Source organism: Salarias fasciatus, chromosome 2, assembly GCF_902148845.1.
Source record: "Salarias fasciatus chromosome 2, fSalaFa1.1, whole genome shotgun sequence".
Lineage (NCBI taxonomy): Eukaryota > Metazoa > Chordata > Actinopteri > Blenniiformes > Blenniidae > Salarias > Salarias fasciatus.
Window position 1 is genome coordinate 13,563,107 of NC_043746.1, and position 19,845 is coordinate 13,582,951.

Genomic DNA, 19,845 nt, shown 5'->3' on the forward strand with positions numbered 1-19,845 from the left:
GTTTAGAGTTACTGAAATATTTTTTTTGTTTTTTTCTGATGTCACGTCATCTTGTGTAGTTAAAGCTCACTGTTATGTTTATTTTTCTTCAAGACAAGATTTGAGATTACACCCTGTTGGAGTTGCAATGAATGATGATTTCATGTTCTTCTTATAACCAATCCTTAAACCTTTTCCGGAAGAAAATATTTGAGAGCTGAATTACAGTTATAAGTACTTCACTATTTAAAACTCAAATGAACTGTTTCTTTGAATGTTTTGTCTGATTCATTCATGGTCATTGCTGGAGAGGGAGACTTTACATTTTGTAATTATACATAAGTGAGTACAATGAGTGTTTTAGATTATATTGGTTGACCTCCCCTCCTTCTGTGTACGGTATACACACATAAACAGCTTTTTTAATCCTGAGTGCAAGATCTGTTGTATGTCTTAATGCCATGTTGTACTTGTACAACACACTGAGAACTCAGTCATTTCCAACTGGATACAAGTTCAAGCTGCATTACGTTACTGAAATAACTTATTTTAATTCCAGTTCACCCAGTTAAAGCTTATGTACATTACTGATTACTGTGTATATCTTCATATGCATAATCTCTGAAATGGTGCACAGATATATCTTACATATATGGGATGGTATGACTATTGTTTAATTTGCCTTTTCTTTTTAATTCACAGTGCTTTATCATATTTTTAATGTGAACCAAATTGTGAAATTCCTGTGCCATAAGATTTATGAGCCAACAAGTATGTGAAAGGAAAAAAAATGCTTGGTCAAGCTTTTTAGCACAGCTCATATTGCTTTACTTGTAGGAAGTGTAATGTGTTACAGGCAAACATATACATTAGGTGCTTTTGTACCGTGGTACTTTTATGGTGCAACATAGTAATGTGTGTAGTGTGAATTATCTGTATGGTTTAACCTGGTCTGTATATTCCATTAAAAACACAAACAAAACATTGTAAATGCTGATGTTTTGAATGTCAACATTTTACAGTATCATTATGAAACAGGAGTTTGATTTCAGACCTAAATGAAAGTAACTCTTAACAAAATTGTAATGCATACAATCAAGGTGTCACATCAAATAATTTTTGCACCTATTGGGGAAATAGAAAAAAAGAAAGGCCTTGACAAAATTTGAACAGGAGCACTGTCCAGTACACATATTTGCAGCCCTGTGATTAAGAAAGAAAGAAACTCAAAGCCTTTTCATTTCCTCGTATGTCAGGTCCAACCTTTGGGAAGTTTAATGAAATACATTTATTTCTCTGCAGAAGTCCTAATATTGTTTTATAGTTGCAGTTTGTCTCCTAAAACAATTCTGATCTTTTTATTTGTGAAAATCAGATTAATCTGTACACATTTCCTGTCTGCATGACAGGAAAAAGGTGAAGTATTTTTCTATCAATAAGGTGCACCCAACCTAACACAACCTAACACAAACATGCACTGTAACACACTGGATTTCTGCTATAAATAACTTGAATGTGCAAACAGATGGTTGCTTATCCGAAAATACTTGAAAGGATCATACATTTTTTAACCTTATTAACAAAAGTGATACACTGCATTATTCACATGATTGCACTTTGAGGGCAAACTTGGTGTCAAAACTGAATTGTTTACAGATAAATAAGACATGATGGCCTTTACATACTCTGCATGTAATATAATTCCTGTTAAAAATTCTTTAAGTCTGAACAAAATAATCCAATTTGAATTTCAAGTGCAAGTCTAGAAATGAAAGTACTAAACTAGCTTGTCATTCTTTGCCAAAAACACATTCAAAAGCCACAAAGTTAAGTTATTTTTAACACACACCAACACCCATATTTCACAGCATGACTTGCAGGCCCAAAATTTACTCATTGTATTTTCTACTCCTTGCCCTAAACAACTAAATAATTATAGAGTAAATGACAAATGAAACATGCAAAGTTTACTAATGCAAAGTGTTCTTCATGTTTCAAGAATTAAACAAGTGAATTAAATAGAAATCCACATGCTCCCATGCGCACACTCACATCTGCATGTCATATCTCTCAACGGGGGTGGGGGTGTGGGGGTGGCTGTGAGGCTTCATTCTCTCGGATTCAATGTACAACACTCGCAATAGTTTATGCAGATTGGTTTCTCCCTCAGTGGCCACACTCCTTGAAAGAGGTTTGGTACTGAATTTCAGTTCCTACATTTTGCAGGCCATAAACTGATTTCTGGTCAGTACTTTACTGCATCCTGCAAATCTCTGGAAGGGGATATTATGCCGGGTGAGTTTAATTCCAAATCAATGTGAATAAGCTATCTATAAACCGTTTTTCCAAAATAAAATGTCTTCATTCTGAAAATTTGAGTGCAGACATTTTCATTAATTTATATGTGAAATAACCATAATTTAATAAGAAAAAAAAAATGTTAAAATGCCGAAACTGTGATCTCTCTCTCTCTCTCTCTCTCTCTCTCTCTCTCTCTCTCTCTCTCTCTCTCTCTCTCTCTCTCTCTCTCTCTCTCTCCTGTTACGGTTTCTTTGTCTGTGCATGACCACGTCTCCCCAGAGAGGTGAGATTGTGTGTGTGGGGAAGAGACTGATGATCATGCGCACATGAAAGGATAAATAAAGATCCTTTAATAAGGAATGTGTTCATACAATAATATGAACACATATTCTGCAGATTAGACAATGCTTTTGAACCAATTTATGAATAAACTTCTAAACTGAGATAAAAAAAAAAAAGCAGCCTGGTCATGTGGTTGTATCCCCGTTGATCAATGCTGTCCCTCTTGGGTTCAGGGGGTTCAGGGAGTGTTCTTTCTCCTCTGGTTTACTGACAGGCGGCAGTGCATGACACAGCAATGCACCACTGTGAAACAAAGCATCAAAATAGCCACCAGCTGGCAGTAGTAGGATGACCACAGATCGATGTATGTTCTATTGGCATATATGTGATGGTTGCTGGATTTGAGCATGGAATAATAGTATTAAGTGATTTATTTATCAAAACAATATGCTGTTAATTAATTCGCATATTGATTTACTACAACATAACTATAGATACATAAAAATAAGCCATAATATATTGTGCTAAGTGGGGGCGTGGATGGATATTTTATAGAGGTGGGAGCAAAAGAAACAACATGAGGGAAGCTGGTATTTTTTTTTCCTGGGTTCCCAGTTTCTGCATCCCTCCCCCTCCACTTCCTCCTCGTGCGGCTGCTTCCCTTCAGCACCATGGAGAGAGACGTGCCTGCCGGAGCTGCGTTACCATGGAGATGTACTCTCTGTACAGACGGACGCCCCCCGCCACCAACACCAAGAGCACCACCGACCCCACCCAGCCCACACCTCCTCCTCTACGTCACAGTGCAGCATCCGCAGCTTGCAGATATTACATGGGCGTTTTCGCCCCCCCCCCCCCCGGTACAATATCTTCGCTCCCTCCGCTGAATGCAGGTTTATATGGAATAAAATTGGCTGCTTTGGAATTCTGCTGGTGCACTGTTGGGAAAGCAAAAGAAGGGACGCAGAATGCGGCAAAGCTCGTGCACGCGCACGTTTGTCCTACATTCAAAGGCAAAAACGTAGCGGGTGGGTGGGGTGCAATGATTCGAGGTTTTATCTAGGTCAGTTTCTCTTACAATAGGCGTTTACATGATCAATAGTGACATTACTCAATTAATCTATTACATGGTTTTTCCATGACATTATTGTAATATGGTGAGATTAAGACAGTGGCAATATGAGCACAATAAATACAGATAAAGTGCACGGAGCGGGGACATCTATTGCTGCACTTGCTTGTGCAATCCATACGATGTCACTGCTCACCACTACAAATTGAAAACTGTGGGAGTGTGCAACAGTACAATGGAGCGAGTGAAACTGTATGTCAAAAGCTTCAGAAACACAACTGCAGTTTGTTTTAAAAACATAGCTGTAATTTGTTTTAAACACTGTGATTTCAAAGCAGTTTCTCTTCATATGCAGATGATGCTTCTCAGAAAAAATGTTTTGTTACTCAAACATAATAAAATTATATTAACAATAAGAAAAAAAAGAGAAAGAAGATTTATTCAACATTGTGTACTTTGTTTTAATATCACAGCCAACCATCTTCAAGTGTAAAAGTTGGGAATTTTTCAAGAACACACATTTCATTCAATAGTTATTAATTAATTGAGTTTAAGATTAAAAGGGCATTTTGAAACTGATTTGGAATGTATTTAAACAATGTGTATTTATTTTATTTAAATTCAAACGTATATATTGTGAAAGAAATGCGTCAGTGTTTTACAATGGTGGGACTTAAGAAAAACCTTCATTTAACTGAGTGAAATGCCTGCTTGGAGAGCTTTTCAGTAACATTCTACACACACCAGTAATGTTCAATAGGTGGTGCTGATACACCATGCACCCCTTTCAGTGGTCGCGACAGTGATCATGTATGAGGGCTTCAGTGTTCAGAGACGGGTTAAAGGCAAGCAAATCGGTCCTCTTTCTTTTGCTATAGGATGGTCGTGATGGATCTTCGTATCATATTTTCTGCCAGAAGAGACTGATTTTTTCCCCAATAAATTTGCTAAAGGATTTAAGCAGTTTGTGCAAACAATGGAAAAGGGGGTCTTTAACGCTTTTTGGAGGGTCATATGGATTTCTTTCTGTCTAATATTGCTGATAATGTCCAAATTTCAAGGAATATCTGCTCAGATACGGTACTCAATTCAGGAGGAATCAAAACTGGGAACTGCTGTCGGAAATGTAGCCAAAGACCTTGGCTTGGAGCTCGGAAGACTGGGAGACAGAAACCTTCGCGTTGTCTCGGGAACAAAGCAGGACCTCTTTAGGGTGAATCCGAGTGATGGATTTCTGGTTGTCAATCAGAGAGTAGACCGAGAGGAGCAGTGTGCAAAAATGGTTCCGTGCATCACAAGTCTTAATACAGTTATTGAAAATCCTCTCGAAATGCACCAGGTGATGGTGGAGATATTGGATGTGAACGACAACTCGCCAAAATTTCCGGAAGAAAACTACACATTGGAGGTGCTCGAGTCCGCGGTAGTTGGGTCTCGATTTCAAATAGAGGGAGCGCATGACTTGGATGTAGGTGAGAATTCATTATATTCATACAAGTTAAGCCATAATCAGTATTTTAGATTAGAAACGGAGGAATTTGGAGAGGACGGAAAGATTCCGTTTCTAGTGTTACAGCGGCCTTTGGACAGAGAACACACGGCTCAACATTGGCTTTTATTAACAGCCACTGATGGAGGAAAACCATCAAAATCATGTACGATCAACATAACTGTTGTTGTATCTGATGTAAATGACAACTCTCCAGTCTGTGATAAACAAAAATACACCATAACGATAAAGGAAAACGTTCCACCTGGCACATTTCTTCTGTCGATTAACGCAATTGACTCGGATGAAGGGGTGAATGGTGACATTGAATATTCTTTGAGGAGTAAGTTCAGAGGACTCGCGTCTGACCCGTTTGAGTTGGACAGAAAAACCGGAAAGTTAACAGTGAAAGGAAATCTTGATTATGAAGAAAAGCAAGTCTATGAGCTTAAAGTTTTGGCTTCCGACAAAGGCGCCGTGTCTCTCTCGACGCACTGTAATGTGGTCATCAGAGTGGTAGACGAGAATGATAATCATCCAAAAATAGACATTACATCCATTTCCAGTCGCATTCCAGAGGATGCACCTCCGGGCACAGTGGTGGCATTAATTCGTGTGACGGATCTTGACTCAGGTGTGAACGGACAGGTGGCCTGCAGCGTGCCCAGTCACTTACCTTTTGATTTGAAGCCCTCTCCTGACGGTCAGTCATACTCTATAGTCACGAAGAACTACTTAGACAAGGAAACAATGCATATGTATAATATTACAATAACTGTTAAGGATTTAGGGAGTCCTGCCTTATCATCCACAAAGGTGATACATGTCACTGTAACAGATGTTAACGATAACAGGCCAGTGTTCAGTCATAGCCCATATACCTTCTACGTGAGTGAAAATAATAAAGCAGGGATGTCGATTATATCAGTAACAGCGACTGATGCTGACGCAGATGAAAATGCAGCAATCATATATTCACTCGACAGGACTTCAGGGCCCAGTATAACCGCTTTCTTAAATGTCAACGAACGTGACGGGACGATTTCAGCGTTAAAAAGTTTCGACTTTGAGACTCTGAAAAAATTCCAGTTCCAAGTTGTGGCCGCAGATTCTGGAACTCCGCCACTCAGCAACAACGTGACAGTCAACGTGTTCATTCTGGATCAGAACGACAACGCTCCAGTCATCCTGTATCCACTCAGCTCCAACGGCTCTGCTGAAGGTGTGGAGGAGATTCCCCGCAATGTCAACGCAGGGCACCTGGTGACTAAAGTCAGAGCCTATGACGCTGATATAGGATATAACGGCTGGCTGTTGTTCTCACTGCAGGAAGTCACTGACCACAGTCTGTTTGGTTTGGACCGCTACACAGGACAGATCAGGACACTTCGTTCATTCACAGAGACAGACGGGGCTGAACATAAACTGGTCGTACTGGTCAAAGACAATGGAAATGTTTCACTGTCAGCAACAGCGACCGTGATTGTCAAACTTGTGGAGGCCAAAGAAGCCTTTGCAGCTTCTGATGTGAAAAGTGCAGCAAAAGTTGAGGAGGAGGACAATGTTACATTTTACCTGATGATCACTTTAGGAGCCGTTTCTGTACTTTTCATCATCAGCATCATCGTGCTGATTGCAATGCAGTGCTCCAAATCCACAGACTACACTTCTAAATATCTACAAGAGACGAATTATGATGGGACACTGTGTCACAGCATTCAGTACAGATCTGGAGATAAACGGTACATGTTGGTTGGACCCAGGATGAGTATTGGATCTACTATAGTCCCTGGGAGCCATGCAAATACTCTTGTGCTACCTGACAGAAGAAGGACTTCAGAAGAGGTAAGCCCCCCTTTCTTTAATTTTAACAAGAACATAGTCATTTTTCGATGACCATATGTTATGTTAATAATATATATAAAAAAAAATCGATTAACTATATAAAAATGCATACAATTTGTCATACAGGTCTTACATTACAGAAATGACAAATTAATGTTTCATCAGCAGTGATTTATCGCTCATCTGAAATCATCACCCCGACTCAGAATGGTTTGTTCAGAAAAATCAACCTACTTCCATCCTCTCAGCAGGCTGGCAGACTCAGACTCAGACTCGTTCTGAGTCGCTCAGTCCACACTCAATCTTCTCAGTCTCCTGCCCTCTCTAAATAAGCCCAGCCCATACAGGACAGGCCGGGCTGAACCAAAACCGTGTCTGAAATTCCCAAAATGGAACTTTTATCATAACTGGAAATGAGTAAAAACAATCTTCTCCAATATATACTATGCTGTTAAGGTTGTTAGAACAAAAGGAAGCGGACAAGCTCGTAGCGTTTGCGTGTAGACAGTGCCCCCTCCAGACATTAGAATGCAACAGACAGGTGAAATGAAATGACTGAAGTTGTGGGTACCAAACTATCTGCCCAGAATGTTACAGAATGCACTCACCAGCCGTTAGAGGTGTTTTTGTAACGAACAACCCACGGACAAGCACGCGCCAGTTGGCGACTCGACGCAACACCTCACTCCCGATCACATAAACGTTCTTGTTTCTCCACGTGCAAGTGAAAGTGTGTCCATACATGTCATAGTCATAGTTGAAAGCAAAACGGCATATCACCTCGCAATGTTGTTGTTACTGAAGTGCTGTACAGTGTATTGAGGTGTAGTATGGTGGAGTAATGGGTTGTCACAGCGCAAGATGATGACGTTGCGTTTTAACTGAGGATAAATTTAGGACCCGTCTCTATGGATTATTTTTTTCAGTATCATATTGCTGATTGTAATGTAGCACTCCAAATAAAAGCACTACTGCTTTTAAATAGCTACAAGAAAATAATTCATCTATGGCTTTCACTGAAGTGCGCTGTCCGTGGTGCTGAAACTCTTCTCTCTCATGCAGTAGCTAGCTGGTTAAATGGCCCCACCGGGTGCAAATAAAGACTGTCATTTTCAAACCAACCATTAAGCTACTTCAAAGATGATAAAATATGTTTTTTCTTTCAATTCAGATAATTTTTCAGAAATGTAGTCGTCGTCCACAGATTCTGATTTATTTTAACAGCATTATTACTGCACGAAAACAACACAAAACAAAACAAAACAAAACCAACAAAAAAAAAGAAAAAAAAAACGTTGCAAACTGTTTCGGGTTGGTGGAGGAAAAACAGTGGGGAATTTTGAGGACATACACGATTAATGCACAGGATTTGACTTTTCAAATATTGGATGAAAGTAAACAAGGCTCTGTCCGAAAGATCCAGGAAGGAGGATGAAATGAAGCGCTTTTTTACTACTCCACTTGGCGTCACTGTGATCTAGATAATCACTGTGTTCCTCATTTGTACAGGCCCTTCCCTTCTCTGGGTCATTTCTGGTGATGGTGTGTTGTTGAAATGTATATCGCTGACTTCTGTACATATGAGGAATTGAGATTCTGAATAACTGAATAACTCAGTTTACATTGAAAATTGGATGTATTTTTTTTTGTTCGAGTCAATCAATGAGGCAGTGGATCATTACGGATTCGGAGAAAACCTTCATATCGGCTTCGCCATGGGCGTGGAAGGACAAAGGCGCGGAGTGGACTGCTGGTGGATTGCTGTGATTTTGTCGCTGTGCTTCGTAGAGCGGATTTGTGCTCAACTAAGATACTCTGTTCCTGAGGAGGTACAGGTCGGATCGACTATTGGAAATGTCGCCAAGGATTTAAGCCTTGACATCAGCACGTTGAGAAGCAGACGATTTCGCATCGTGTCGGGTCCAAATCACGCTTTGTTTCACTTAAATCAGAACAATGGGGTGTTGTATGTTGGACAAATTATGGACCGTGAAACACTCTGCGATGGAACCAAAGTCTGCTTGATGAACTTAAAAATTGTTGTCGAAAACCCTCTAGAAATACACTACATTGGAGTGGAAATAACCGATGTCAATGATCACGCACCGACTTTTCCAGAGAGTGAGCAGCGGCTGGAAATAGGAGAAAATACCCCTCTCGGTACTCGTTTTCAAATCCACGCCGCCAGGGACCCTGACTTTGGTACACAATCAGTCCGATTATATAAACTGACCTCAAATGATATTTTTGATATCGAAGTCAGAGACAGTGAGGAGGACAAGGTACCGTTTATAGTACTGAAAAAGTCTTTGGACAGAGAGAAAAAGGCTGAACATCGCTTATCATTAACGGCCACTGATGGAGGGAATCCGTCCAAATCTGGAAGCCTGAATTTAACTATAACTGTGATAGACGCAAATGATAACCGGCCTGTGTTCAGTAAGGATGTTTATACAGTTTCATTAGATGAAAATGCGCCGACAGGAACTACTGTAATACAGTTAAATGCCACAGATTTAGACGAAGGTCTCAATGGCGAAATCGAATACTCGTTTGGAAAAACACAAAAGAAAAAAGTACAAGATACATTTGAGTTGGACAGTGTCACTGGTGAAATTAGAGTGAAGGGGATGGTAGACTTTGAAGACACAGAGCTCTACAGACTAGACTTGCAAGCTTCAGATAAAGGCCAGCCACCGTGGGCAGCCGAAAGTACAGTAATGATCAAAATAAGAGATATAAATGACAATAAACCAGAAATTGAAGTGACACCACTGTCTAATTTGATCCCAGAAGACTCAAAGACTGGCACTGTGATCGCACTCATCAGTGTGACGGATCGGGACTCTGAGGTTAATGGAAAAGTGACATGCAAGATTTCAGATGGTATTCCATTTGATTTGACGCCATCCATCGAGGAAAACATGTACTCTCTTGTTACAAAAAGTCGCTTGGATAGAGAAACTGCAACGCTTTATGAAATCACAATAACAGCGACTGACTGTGGTGAACCGCAACTTTCAACTGTGAAAACTTTGAGTGTTCAGGTAGCAGATGTAAATGACAACGCGCCAATTTTCAGACAAAATCCATTAGAACTTTACCTGGTAGAAAACAACACTCCAGGTACTTCTATATTTTCTGTAAGCGCTGTTGATAACGACCTCAATGAAAATGCAGCGATAACGTATCACATTGTGAGAAGTGATGAGCTGCAGAGAGACATGACATCTTTCCTGAATGTGAATTCAGAAAATGGACAGATATCAGCACTGAAAAGTTTCGATTTTGAAATTCTGAAAAGGTTCCAGTTCCAAGTTGTGGCCACAGATTCTGGAACTCCGCCACTCAGCAACAACGTGACAGTCAACGTGTTCATTCTGGATCAGAACGACAACGCTCCAGTCATCCTGTATCCACTCAGCTCCAACGGCTCTGCTGAAGGTGTGCAGGAGATTCCCCGCAATGTCAACGCAGGACACCTGGTGACTAAAGTCAGAGCCTATGACGCTGATATAGGATATAACGGCTGGCTGTTGTTCTCACTGCAGGAAGTCACTGACCACAGTCTCTTTGGTTTGGACCGCTACACAGGACAGATCAGGACGCTTCGTTCATTCACAGAGACAGACGAGGCTGAACATAAACTGGTCATATTGGTCAAAGACAATGGGAATGTCTCACTGTCAGCAACAGCGACTGTGATTGTCAAACTTGTGGAGCCTAAAGAGGCCTTTGCAGCTTCTGATGTGAAAAGTGCAGCAAAAGTGGAGGAGGAGGACAACGTTACATTTTACCTGATGATAACTTTGGGAGCTGTTTCTATACTTTTTCTTTTCAGCATCATAGTGCTGATCGCAATGCAGTGCTCCAAATCCACAGACTACACTTCTAAATATCTGCAGGAGACAAATTACGATGGAACTTTGTGTCACAGCATTCAGTACAGATCCGGAGACAAACGATACATGTTGGTTGGTCCCAGAATGAGTATTGGATCTACTATAGTCCCTGGAAGTCATGCAAATACTCTCGTGCTTCCTGACAGGAGGAGGCCATCTGAAGAGGTAAGACAGAATTTTGTTGGCTTCACATACTTCAATCAGCACATACCAGCATTAATCGAATTCTTCCGGCAGTCATATTTAATTTCTTTTTTTTTGGTGCCCTCGGTTGTGCTGAGGTGCGGTGGATTTCACAATAAAAAAGTAACACTGACATTGCTAAAATTTAGTTTTAAATACAAATTCAGTTGTCCTCCAAAATAAATAAATAAAAAAAACAAATAAACAAATAAACAAATAAATACATAGATAAATACATTTTTATTAATTTTTTTTTTTTAATTTTTCAGACATCATTGAGTTTGTGTTCTTGCAATGGTGCTGTGGGAATCAGGCATTTAACAGTCTGTGGTTCCATCTCGATATTCATTCCTTCATAAATCCAATGGGCCATTTTCACAGCTCCACTACTTCCTGAAATTAACTGTGCACATTCATTTCCTGTCTTGCATTATTGGCCAAAATGATTAATCCAGGTGTGTCTTGTTGCAGCAGTCTAAACCAGACACACCTGGATTAATCAGTTTGGCCAATAATGCAAGACAGGAAATGAATGTGCACAGCTATTTTCAGGAAGTAGTGAAGCTGTGAAAATACCCCATTATTGTTGTTTTCACACTTCTGCTCTGTTGTATCTTCTTTATATTTTGTGAGTTATGATAGTAGAACAGAACAATGGTCTGACATTTTTGATCAATCATTTTTACAGCTGTGCATTCCCTCTCATGTGCTTAATTAACATTAATGATGTGCTCACAACTATAAGGTTGTGAAAAAGTGGAAAAAGTGACTATTACCAGCAGGGCCAACGTTAGCTAACCAGGTGGCAATAGAAATGTAAAAAAGAAAAAAGAAAAAAGAAAGAAAATGTAAACACCTGCTGAAACGATCTAATCTAAATTTTCCCGAGGAATGTCAGGTGGGGGTATCAGTAGTTATCTACATGATCTACATTATTGTCGATGACAACAAGGCCCTCCACAATCCTGACGGGCATTGAAACAGCTCGTGCGCTCTTTATTGATTTGTGATGTGCCAGGCAGCCTAAGCCAGGTTACTGTCACGTTCTGCAACAGAGAAATAATTCCATGCAACATTACCTCTGTCTTTTCCTCGTTTCTCCTCCTCTTGTCTTTCTTCCCGGGACACCAGACAATGCTGGTCGTATTCTGATGGGGGAGCGTCCAGAAACTATCATGGAGCAAATCGGGAAGGGAAGAGGAGGAGGGGGAGGGGGGACAAGGAGGGCGCGGGCGACACAGTAAATGACATTATAGACTACTGTTATTATATAATAGTCATTGTTTATTAAGTACAACTACTTATAAAAATAGAGTAAGTTACACCTTATTTATTTCCTATTCATACTGCTGTTGCGGCGGCGCCCCCTGATGGACGGCACCCTTTGCGTCTGCCTATACTGCCGATGCCACGGGCCGCTCTGGCAGTGGCATTGATACATGCCACGATTTTATTTATTTGTTTATTTTTATTTGGCAAAGATATTGCATTTCTTCGAAGTGTAGAACTCCGAGTCGCTGATTTAACTGACTTTCACAGGGTTCCATGCTTTCTGTTGTCCTTGTGTTGGGCGTTATGTCGCCACATTCTAATATTTATGGCGTAAAGGGTATACTGACACACATATATTTTCTTTTATCTATTTGGTCCAACTCACCCTGCTAATTGTATAATGATTATGTGCTGCTTACAAGTTGTGATGAAGCAGATACATGTTATTTTTCCGAAAAACATGGTTTTTTTTTCCTGGAAGATTTAAGCGTATTTGTATCTTTGTGGAAAAAATACCATAAATATAAACTACATAATGTAGTGTATGAAAAAAATGGAAAGGCCTTTAAATTGGGAACTCAAAATACGTCGTATACTACATTTATTTTTATGTCATATTACAAAAAGAAAAGAACATAGAGTGTACAGGCCACAAGGTGTCGGTGTCATATCGGGATAAAATGTGATGGTGGAGCGATGGTCCAGCCCATTTTACAGAGGTTTTGTTCAGGTCGGATGAGAGGAGATGGAATAGCGCCCACAGAAATCCAGAGGCTGCTTTTGCGGGAATGGACACATGAAAATGGAATATATTTTCAAAGATGTTCCGTGATTTCTAAAAAGGCCCATCGTATAAAGACGTAACTTGAACTCTTTGATATCAAAACCGTAATGATGGAAGCAAGAGGACAAAGAAGAGGAGTGTTGTGTTGGTGGGTAGCTCTCGGTTTTTCAGTGACGCTCAGCTGTGCGGTCCATGTCTCTGCTCAGATAAAATATTCTATTCCCGAGGAAGTTAAAGTGGGATCTGTTGTTGGAAATGTCGCCAAGGATCTGGGGTTAGATGTGTCAACGCTGAAAGAAAGACAATTTCGCATTGTCTCCGGAACGGAAGATGCTCATTTTACAGTAAACCCAAACAATGGAGTGCTGTATATACATAAAACTGTCGACCGGGAGGAGCTCTGTGAAAATATTTCCCCATGTTTGTTAAACTTGAAAATCGTTGCAGAGAATCCCATGGAAATTCATTATGTGGGAGTGGAAATCATCGACGTTAATGACAATTCACCTAGTTTTCAAGAGGAGGACAGAATCTTGGAAATTTCTGAATCTATCCCCCCTGGCAAACGCTTCCAGTTACCAGCTGCACGCGATGCAGATGTTCTTTCTAACACGGTTCGTGTGTATAGACTGAATCAAAATGAGTATTTTAGTGTGCAAATTCGAGAGAGAGGTGAAGATAAAATCCCATTCTTGGTTTTGCAAAAGCCTTTGGATCGAGAAAAACATGTTGAGCATAAACTGACGCTGACAGCAGTTGACGGAGGGAGTCCTCCGAGGTCCGGAACTGTAAATATCACCGTGATTGTCCTCGATTCAAATGACAATCATCCAACGTTTAGCCAAGAAGTATATTCTGTAACAATACCTGAAAATATAAGATCAAATACAAGTGTGATTTCCGTCAAAGCAACTGATCTGGACGAGGGTTCGAATGGAGACGTTGAATACTTTTTTGGGGACGAAATCAGCCCTATATTAAATGATATGTTCAGTATAGACAAAGACACAGGTGAAATACGAGTGAAGGGAGAAATAGATTTCGAGAAGACCAATGTATATAAATTAGATGTCCACGCCAGGGACAAAGGACAACCTCCAATACATACTGACTGCAGGGTGATTATAAAAATAAGAGACGAAAATGATAACAAACCAAAAATAGAAGTGACTTCTCTCTCAAAAACTGTGTCAGAAAGTTCTACACTTGGAACTGTAGTTTCTTTAATAAGTATAACAGACCAAGATGCTGGATTAAATGGTAAAGTTATATGCAGTCTTTCAGGTGATGTTCCATTTGATTTGAAACCGTCATTTCAAGATAACATGTACTCTGTTGTTGTAAAGGAACATTTGGATCGTGAATCGGTTTCTCATTATGACGTCATAATAAAAGCTACAGACTGTGGTCAGCCTCCACTGTCCACATTTAAAACCCTGAGCATCGATGTAGCTGATGTTAATGACAATAGGCCAGAATTTTTGAATAATCCCACTGAAATTTACCTGTTTGAAAACAATGTCCCTGGAAATCCCATATTTTCTGTAAGTGCTTCAGACAAAGATTTGAATGAAAACGCAGCTTTAACTTACCATATTGTTAGAGAGGAGCATAGGTATCAGAAGATTGCTGCATTTCTAAACATAAATTCAGAAAATGGACAAATATCAGCTCTGAAAAGTTTCGATTTTGAAATTCTGAAAAAGTTTCAGTTCCAAGTTGTAGCCACAGATTCTGGAACTCCGCCACTCAGCAACAACGTGACAGTCAACGTGTTCATTCTGGATCAAAACGACAACGCTCCAGTCATCCTCTATCCACTCAGCTCCAACGGCTCTGCTGAAGGTGTGGAGGAGATTCCCCGCAATGTCAACGCAGGACACTTGGTGACGAAAGTCAGAGCCTATGACGCTGATATAGGATATAACGGCTGGCTGTTGTTCTCACTGCAGGAAGTCACTGACCACAGTCTGTTTGGTTTGGACCGCTACACAGGACAGATCAGGACACTTCGTTCATTCACAGAGACAGACGAGGCTGAACATAAACTGGTCATATTGGTCAAAGACAATGGGAATGTTTCACTGTCAGCAACAGCTACTGTGATTGTCAAACTTGTGGAGCCCAAAGAGGCTTTTGCAGCTTCTGATGTGAAAAGTGCAGCAAAAGTGGAGGAGGAGGACAATGTTACATTTTACTTGACGATAACTCTGGGAGCTGTTTCTCTACTCTTCATCATCAGTATCATCGTTCTGATTGCAATGCAGTGCTCCAAATCCACGGACTACACTTCGAAATATCTACAAGAAACTAATTATGATGGAACACTGTGTCACAGCATTCAGTACAGATCTGGAGATAAACGATATATGCTAGTTGGGCCCAGAATGAGTGTTGGATCTACAATTGTTCCTGGCAGTCACGCAAATACACTGGTGCTCCCAGACAGGAGGAGGGCATCTGAAGAGGTAAGATGAATTTTTAACTTCAGTTGAAATGATAATTTTAAAAAATGTTTTTCTGTTTCACGTCACATTGTGCTGTACTTGGGTGCTGAAGCACAGGCAGAATATAAATGATTGCTTGATTGTTTGGGTGTACTTAAAAACAGAAATACGAATGTAAAGGCTTTCCTTATTGCGCTGTCCGTGGTTCTGGAAACTTTGAGGCACAAGTCGCACTGTGACGATTTCCATATCATATTGATGCTTTCGTATTCGTAATATTTGCAACAATATAAACACATTATGCAACGGAACACAACTTTCTTTTAAGGGAAATGTCATAAAGTGTGAAAGAAGACTTCATTGTGATAGTGTGTAGCTCAGCCCAAATCCGATTTCCATTACATGAATTTATAAGATTTGCTTTTCAAACATGCACTGACAAAAATTGCAATATGCCTTAAATATCCTGTGAGTTATGTTTCCCTAATTCGAAATGCTTCAGCAAAACATCATGAAACGTTTAAATCAGCACACACGTATTTTGGACATTCAAAAAGCGAAATTCAAGAACAAGCAATGTTTTACAAATTAAATAATTAACGTTAATCACTCTGTTCATGAATAATACTCTTTAGAAACATATCAGTTCTGTTTTTCATCACAGACAACATCAAATTTAATTCATGGATATAAAACGTAAGGGAGACATTTTTATTTTCACAATCAGCTTTACAGTCAACTATTTTGTCGTTTCTTTGGAAATATTGGAAAACATTTGCCTTAAAAAACAGTGTTGTTACAGTCCACAAGATGTCAGTGTCATATCTGCTTTAACTGTTTGGGAAAGAACTGGCTCTGCCCCTTCTATGGAGAATATGTTCAGGGCGACGGAAAGGACGCAGTACACGATCAGAAGCACGAGCAGAAAGAGCCGATGCCGGGATTTGCACAGGGCATGTCGGATGAGGAATATAGTTCAAATCTTTATGCCTCAGCATACGACAATTTAGGTCAGAACACGTAAGGACTCGTTTAAAAAAAAAAAATTCTAAACCTAAATGATGGAAGCTGGAGGACAAAGAAGAGCAATGCTGGCCTGGTGGGTCGCTCTCGGATTTTCTGTAATGCTGAACTGTGTGGTCCCTGTTTCATCCCAGGTAAAATACTCGATTCCCGAGGAAGTTAAAGTTGGATCAGTGGTTGGGAATATCGCCAGAGATTTGGGATTGGATATATCATCGCTGAACGAAAGACAATTTCGAATAGTCTCGGGAACCGAAGATGCTCACTTTAACGTGAATCAGAACAATGGGCTGCTGTACGTGAACGGCAATATCGACCGAGAGAAGCTATGTGAACATATTTCTCCATGTTTAATGAACCTGAAAATGGTCGCTGAGAATCCAATGGAAATACATTATGTGGCAGTTGAAATCATCGATGTGAATGACAATTCACCGAGTTTTCAAGAGGAAGAAAAAATAATTGAAATTTCGGAATCCACTCTTCCAAACAAACGTTTCCAGTTGCCAAGTGCACGAGATACAGATGTTCTGACGAACACAGTGCGAGTGTATAAAATTAACCAAAATGATTATTTCACGATACAGATTCGAGAAAGAGGAGAGGACAAAATACCATTCTTGGTGTTACAAAAATCCCTGGATCGGGAAAAACAACATGAGATCAGACTAATTTTAACAGCAGTTGACGGTGGGAATCCATCAAGATCTGGGACTCTAAATGTCACTGTAATAGTGCTCGATTCAAATGATAATCACCCTATATTTAGTCAAGAAGTTTATTCAGTAACAATACCAGAGAATGTAGATCTGGATACAAGTGTGATTACAGTAAGCGCTAACGACCGAGATGAAGGTTCAAATGGAGAAGTTGAATATTTTTTTGGCAGTGAACTTGATCCGACACTATACAATGTGTTCTATATTAATAAAAACACAGGGGAAATTCGAATAAAGGGAGAAATAGACTTTGAAAAGACAGACACTTATAAGTTAGATGTCCATGCCACTGACAAAGGGCAGCCTCCCATGAGTACTGACTGCAGGGTGATTATAAAAGTACTTGATGCAAACGATAATAAACCAAAAATAGAAGTGACTTCTCTGTCAAAGACAGTGACAGAAAGTTCAAAGCTTGGGACTGTCGTTTCTTTAATAAGTATAACAGACGAAGACGCCGGTTTAAATGGTAAACTTATATGCAGTCTTTCAGATGATGTTCCATTTGATTTAAAACCGTCATTTCAAGATAACATGTACTCTGTTGTTGTAAAACAGCATTTGGATCGTGAATCCGTTTCTCATTATGACGTCATAATAAAAGCTACAGACTGTGGTCAGCCTCCTCTGTCCACATTTAAAACCCTGAGTATTGATGTAGCTGATGTTAATGATAATCGGCCAGAGTTTTTGAATAATCCAGTTGAACTTTATCTAGTAGAAAATAACGTTCCTGGAAACACCATATTTTCTGTTTCTGCTTCAGACAAAGACTTGAACGAAAACGCAGCTTTAACTTACCATATTGTTAGAGAGGAACATAGCCATCAGAAGATTGCTGCATTTCTAAATATAAATTCAGATAATGGACAAATATCAGCTCTGAAAAGTTTCGATTTTGAAATTCTGAAAACTTTCCAGTTCCAAGTTGTTGCCACAGATTCTGGAACTCCGTCACTCAGCAACAACGTGACAGTCAACGTGTTCATTCTGGATCAAAACGACAACGCTCCAGTCATACTCTATCCACTCAGCTCCAACGGCTCTGCTGAAGGTGTGGAGGAGATTCCCCGCAATGTCAACGCAGGACACCTGGTGACTAAAGTCAGAGCCTATGACGCTGATATAGGATATAACGGCTGGCTGTTGTTCTCACTGCAGGAAGTCACTGACCACAGTCTCTTTGGTTTGGACCGCTACACAGGACAGATCAGGACACTTCGTTCATTCACAGAGACAGACGAGGCTGAACATAAACTGGTCATCCTGGTCAAAGACAATGGGAATGTCTCACTGTCAGCAACAGCCACTGTGATTGTCAAACTTGTGGAGCCCAAGGAGGCCTTTGCAGCTTCTGATGTGAAAAGTGCAGCAAAAGTGGAGGAGGAGGACAATGTTACATTTTACCTGATGATAACTCTGGGAGCTGTCTCTATACTTTTTCTATTCAGCATTATAGTGCTGATTGCAATGCAGTGCTCCAAATCCACGGACTACACTTCGAAATATCTACAAGAAACTAATTATGATGGGACACTGTGTCACAGCATTCAGTACAGATCCGGAGATAAACGATATATGCTAGTTGGCCCCAGAATGAGCATTGGATCTACAATTGTTCCTGGCAGTCACGCAAATACACTTGTCCTACCGGACAGGAGAAAAACTTCTGAAGAGGTAGGAACTATTTTTCTAGTTTTACTAATTTTCTTTTGGGCATTAAGTGCATTATTGTGTGACAGTTGTTGCTGTTGCATTGAGAATCATGTAAATGAACACGTTTTCTTACGGAGATTCCATAGGGTTATGACACATTCACTGTTTGTCTTCATATTCACACTGTATCGACAAAATTTGTGGGACAACTCATGCTGCTTTCCTTAAAGAATTCTTCGACATTAATAATCGTGAGCTGTTATCGTTGATGTTGTGTTGCTATGTTATAATATTTATTAACTTAATGAAACAGCCAATAGGCCTACGCTTTTTTACTTCAAGTTATTCGGCACAAATTACCCTGGTCACCTGATCTTGAATATTTACTATAAACTGGTCACGGACTGTCATGGAATTATGGTCGTTGTGTTTGTCATGTTTTTTGGGGGCTCATAAAGGTGCTTTATGCTTTTTGTGTTTTGGATGCTATGTCGTTCCATGGACATACAAAACACAGTGATACTGTACATGTTAAATGATACATGGTGGTTGGACTTGGAATTAGTATTGAATGGAGTTCATGGCAGCCATGCAAATGCACTGGTGCTATGTAGCATATAGCATCTGAAGAGGTAATGCGAAGAAAGTGATCCTTTACTCTGATTCTGCAATCATTTTGTAAATCATTTTGTCCTGAAACCCTGAAATGGTGGGTCTCTGTGGGTTCATTCAGTAACCACTGGGTGTCACTGCAACACTGAGAAAGGCTGGACGTCCTTTTTTTTCTAGAAGTCTTTGTCTGATATGTATTGAAAAACCTCCATTTGAAATACAGCTGGTAGATGGCAACGAGCAGTCCCGAGCACAGCCTCAGTGATTTGGATACAACTG

At 40.0% G+C, this 19,845-nt stretch overlaps 4 protein-coding genes across 4 annotated transcripts in view; all 4 read left to right on the top strand.

Moving 5' to 3' along the window:
* LOC115397319 (protocadherin alpha-C2-like) overlaps nt 1–19,845 on the top strand; it is a 422,283-nt gene that overhangs the window by 199,196 nt on the left and 203,242 nt on the right. The gene's annotated exons all lie outside the window — the stretch shown is intronic.
* Nucleotides 4,611–7,019, top strand: LOC115403827 (protocadherin alpha-8-like). Its single transcript, XM_030112843.1, has one exon. The coding sequence runs from the start codon at nt 4,611–4,613 to the stop codon at nt 7,017–7,019; it is 2,409 nt and encodes an 802-aa protein (XP_029968703.1).
* Nucleotides 8,640–16,580, top strand: LOC115403835 (protocadherin gamma-A5-like). Its single transcript, XM_030112854.1, has 4 exons — nt 8,640–9,680; nt 10,299–11,035; nt 14,816–15,577; nt 16,404–16,580. Exons 1-4 carry the CDS (start codon nt 8,684–8,686, stop codon nt 16,578–16,580), a joined length of 2,673 nt encoding a protein of 890 aa, XP_029968714.1. The 5' UTR covers nt 8,640–8,683.
* Nucleotides 16,605–19,831, top strand: LOC115403849 (protocadherin alpha-8-like). The gene is made up of 2 exons (XM_030112860.1): nt 16,605–18,975; nt 19,790–19,831. The coding sequence occupies exons 1-2, from the start codon at nt 16,615–16,617 to the stop codon at nt 19,829–19,831; spliced, it is 2,403 nt and encodes an 800-aa protein (XP_029968720.1). The 5' UTR covers nt 16,605–16,614.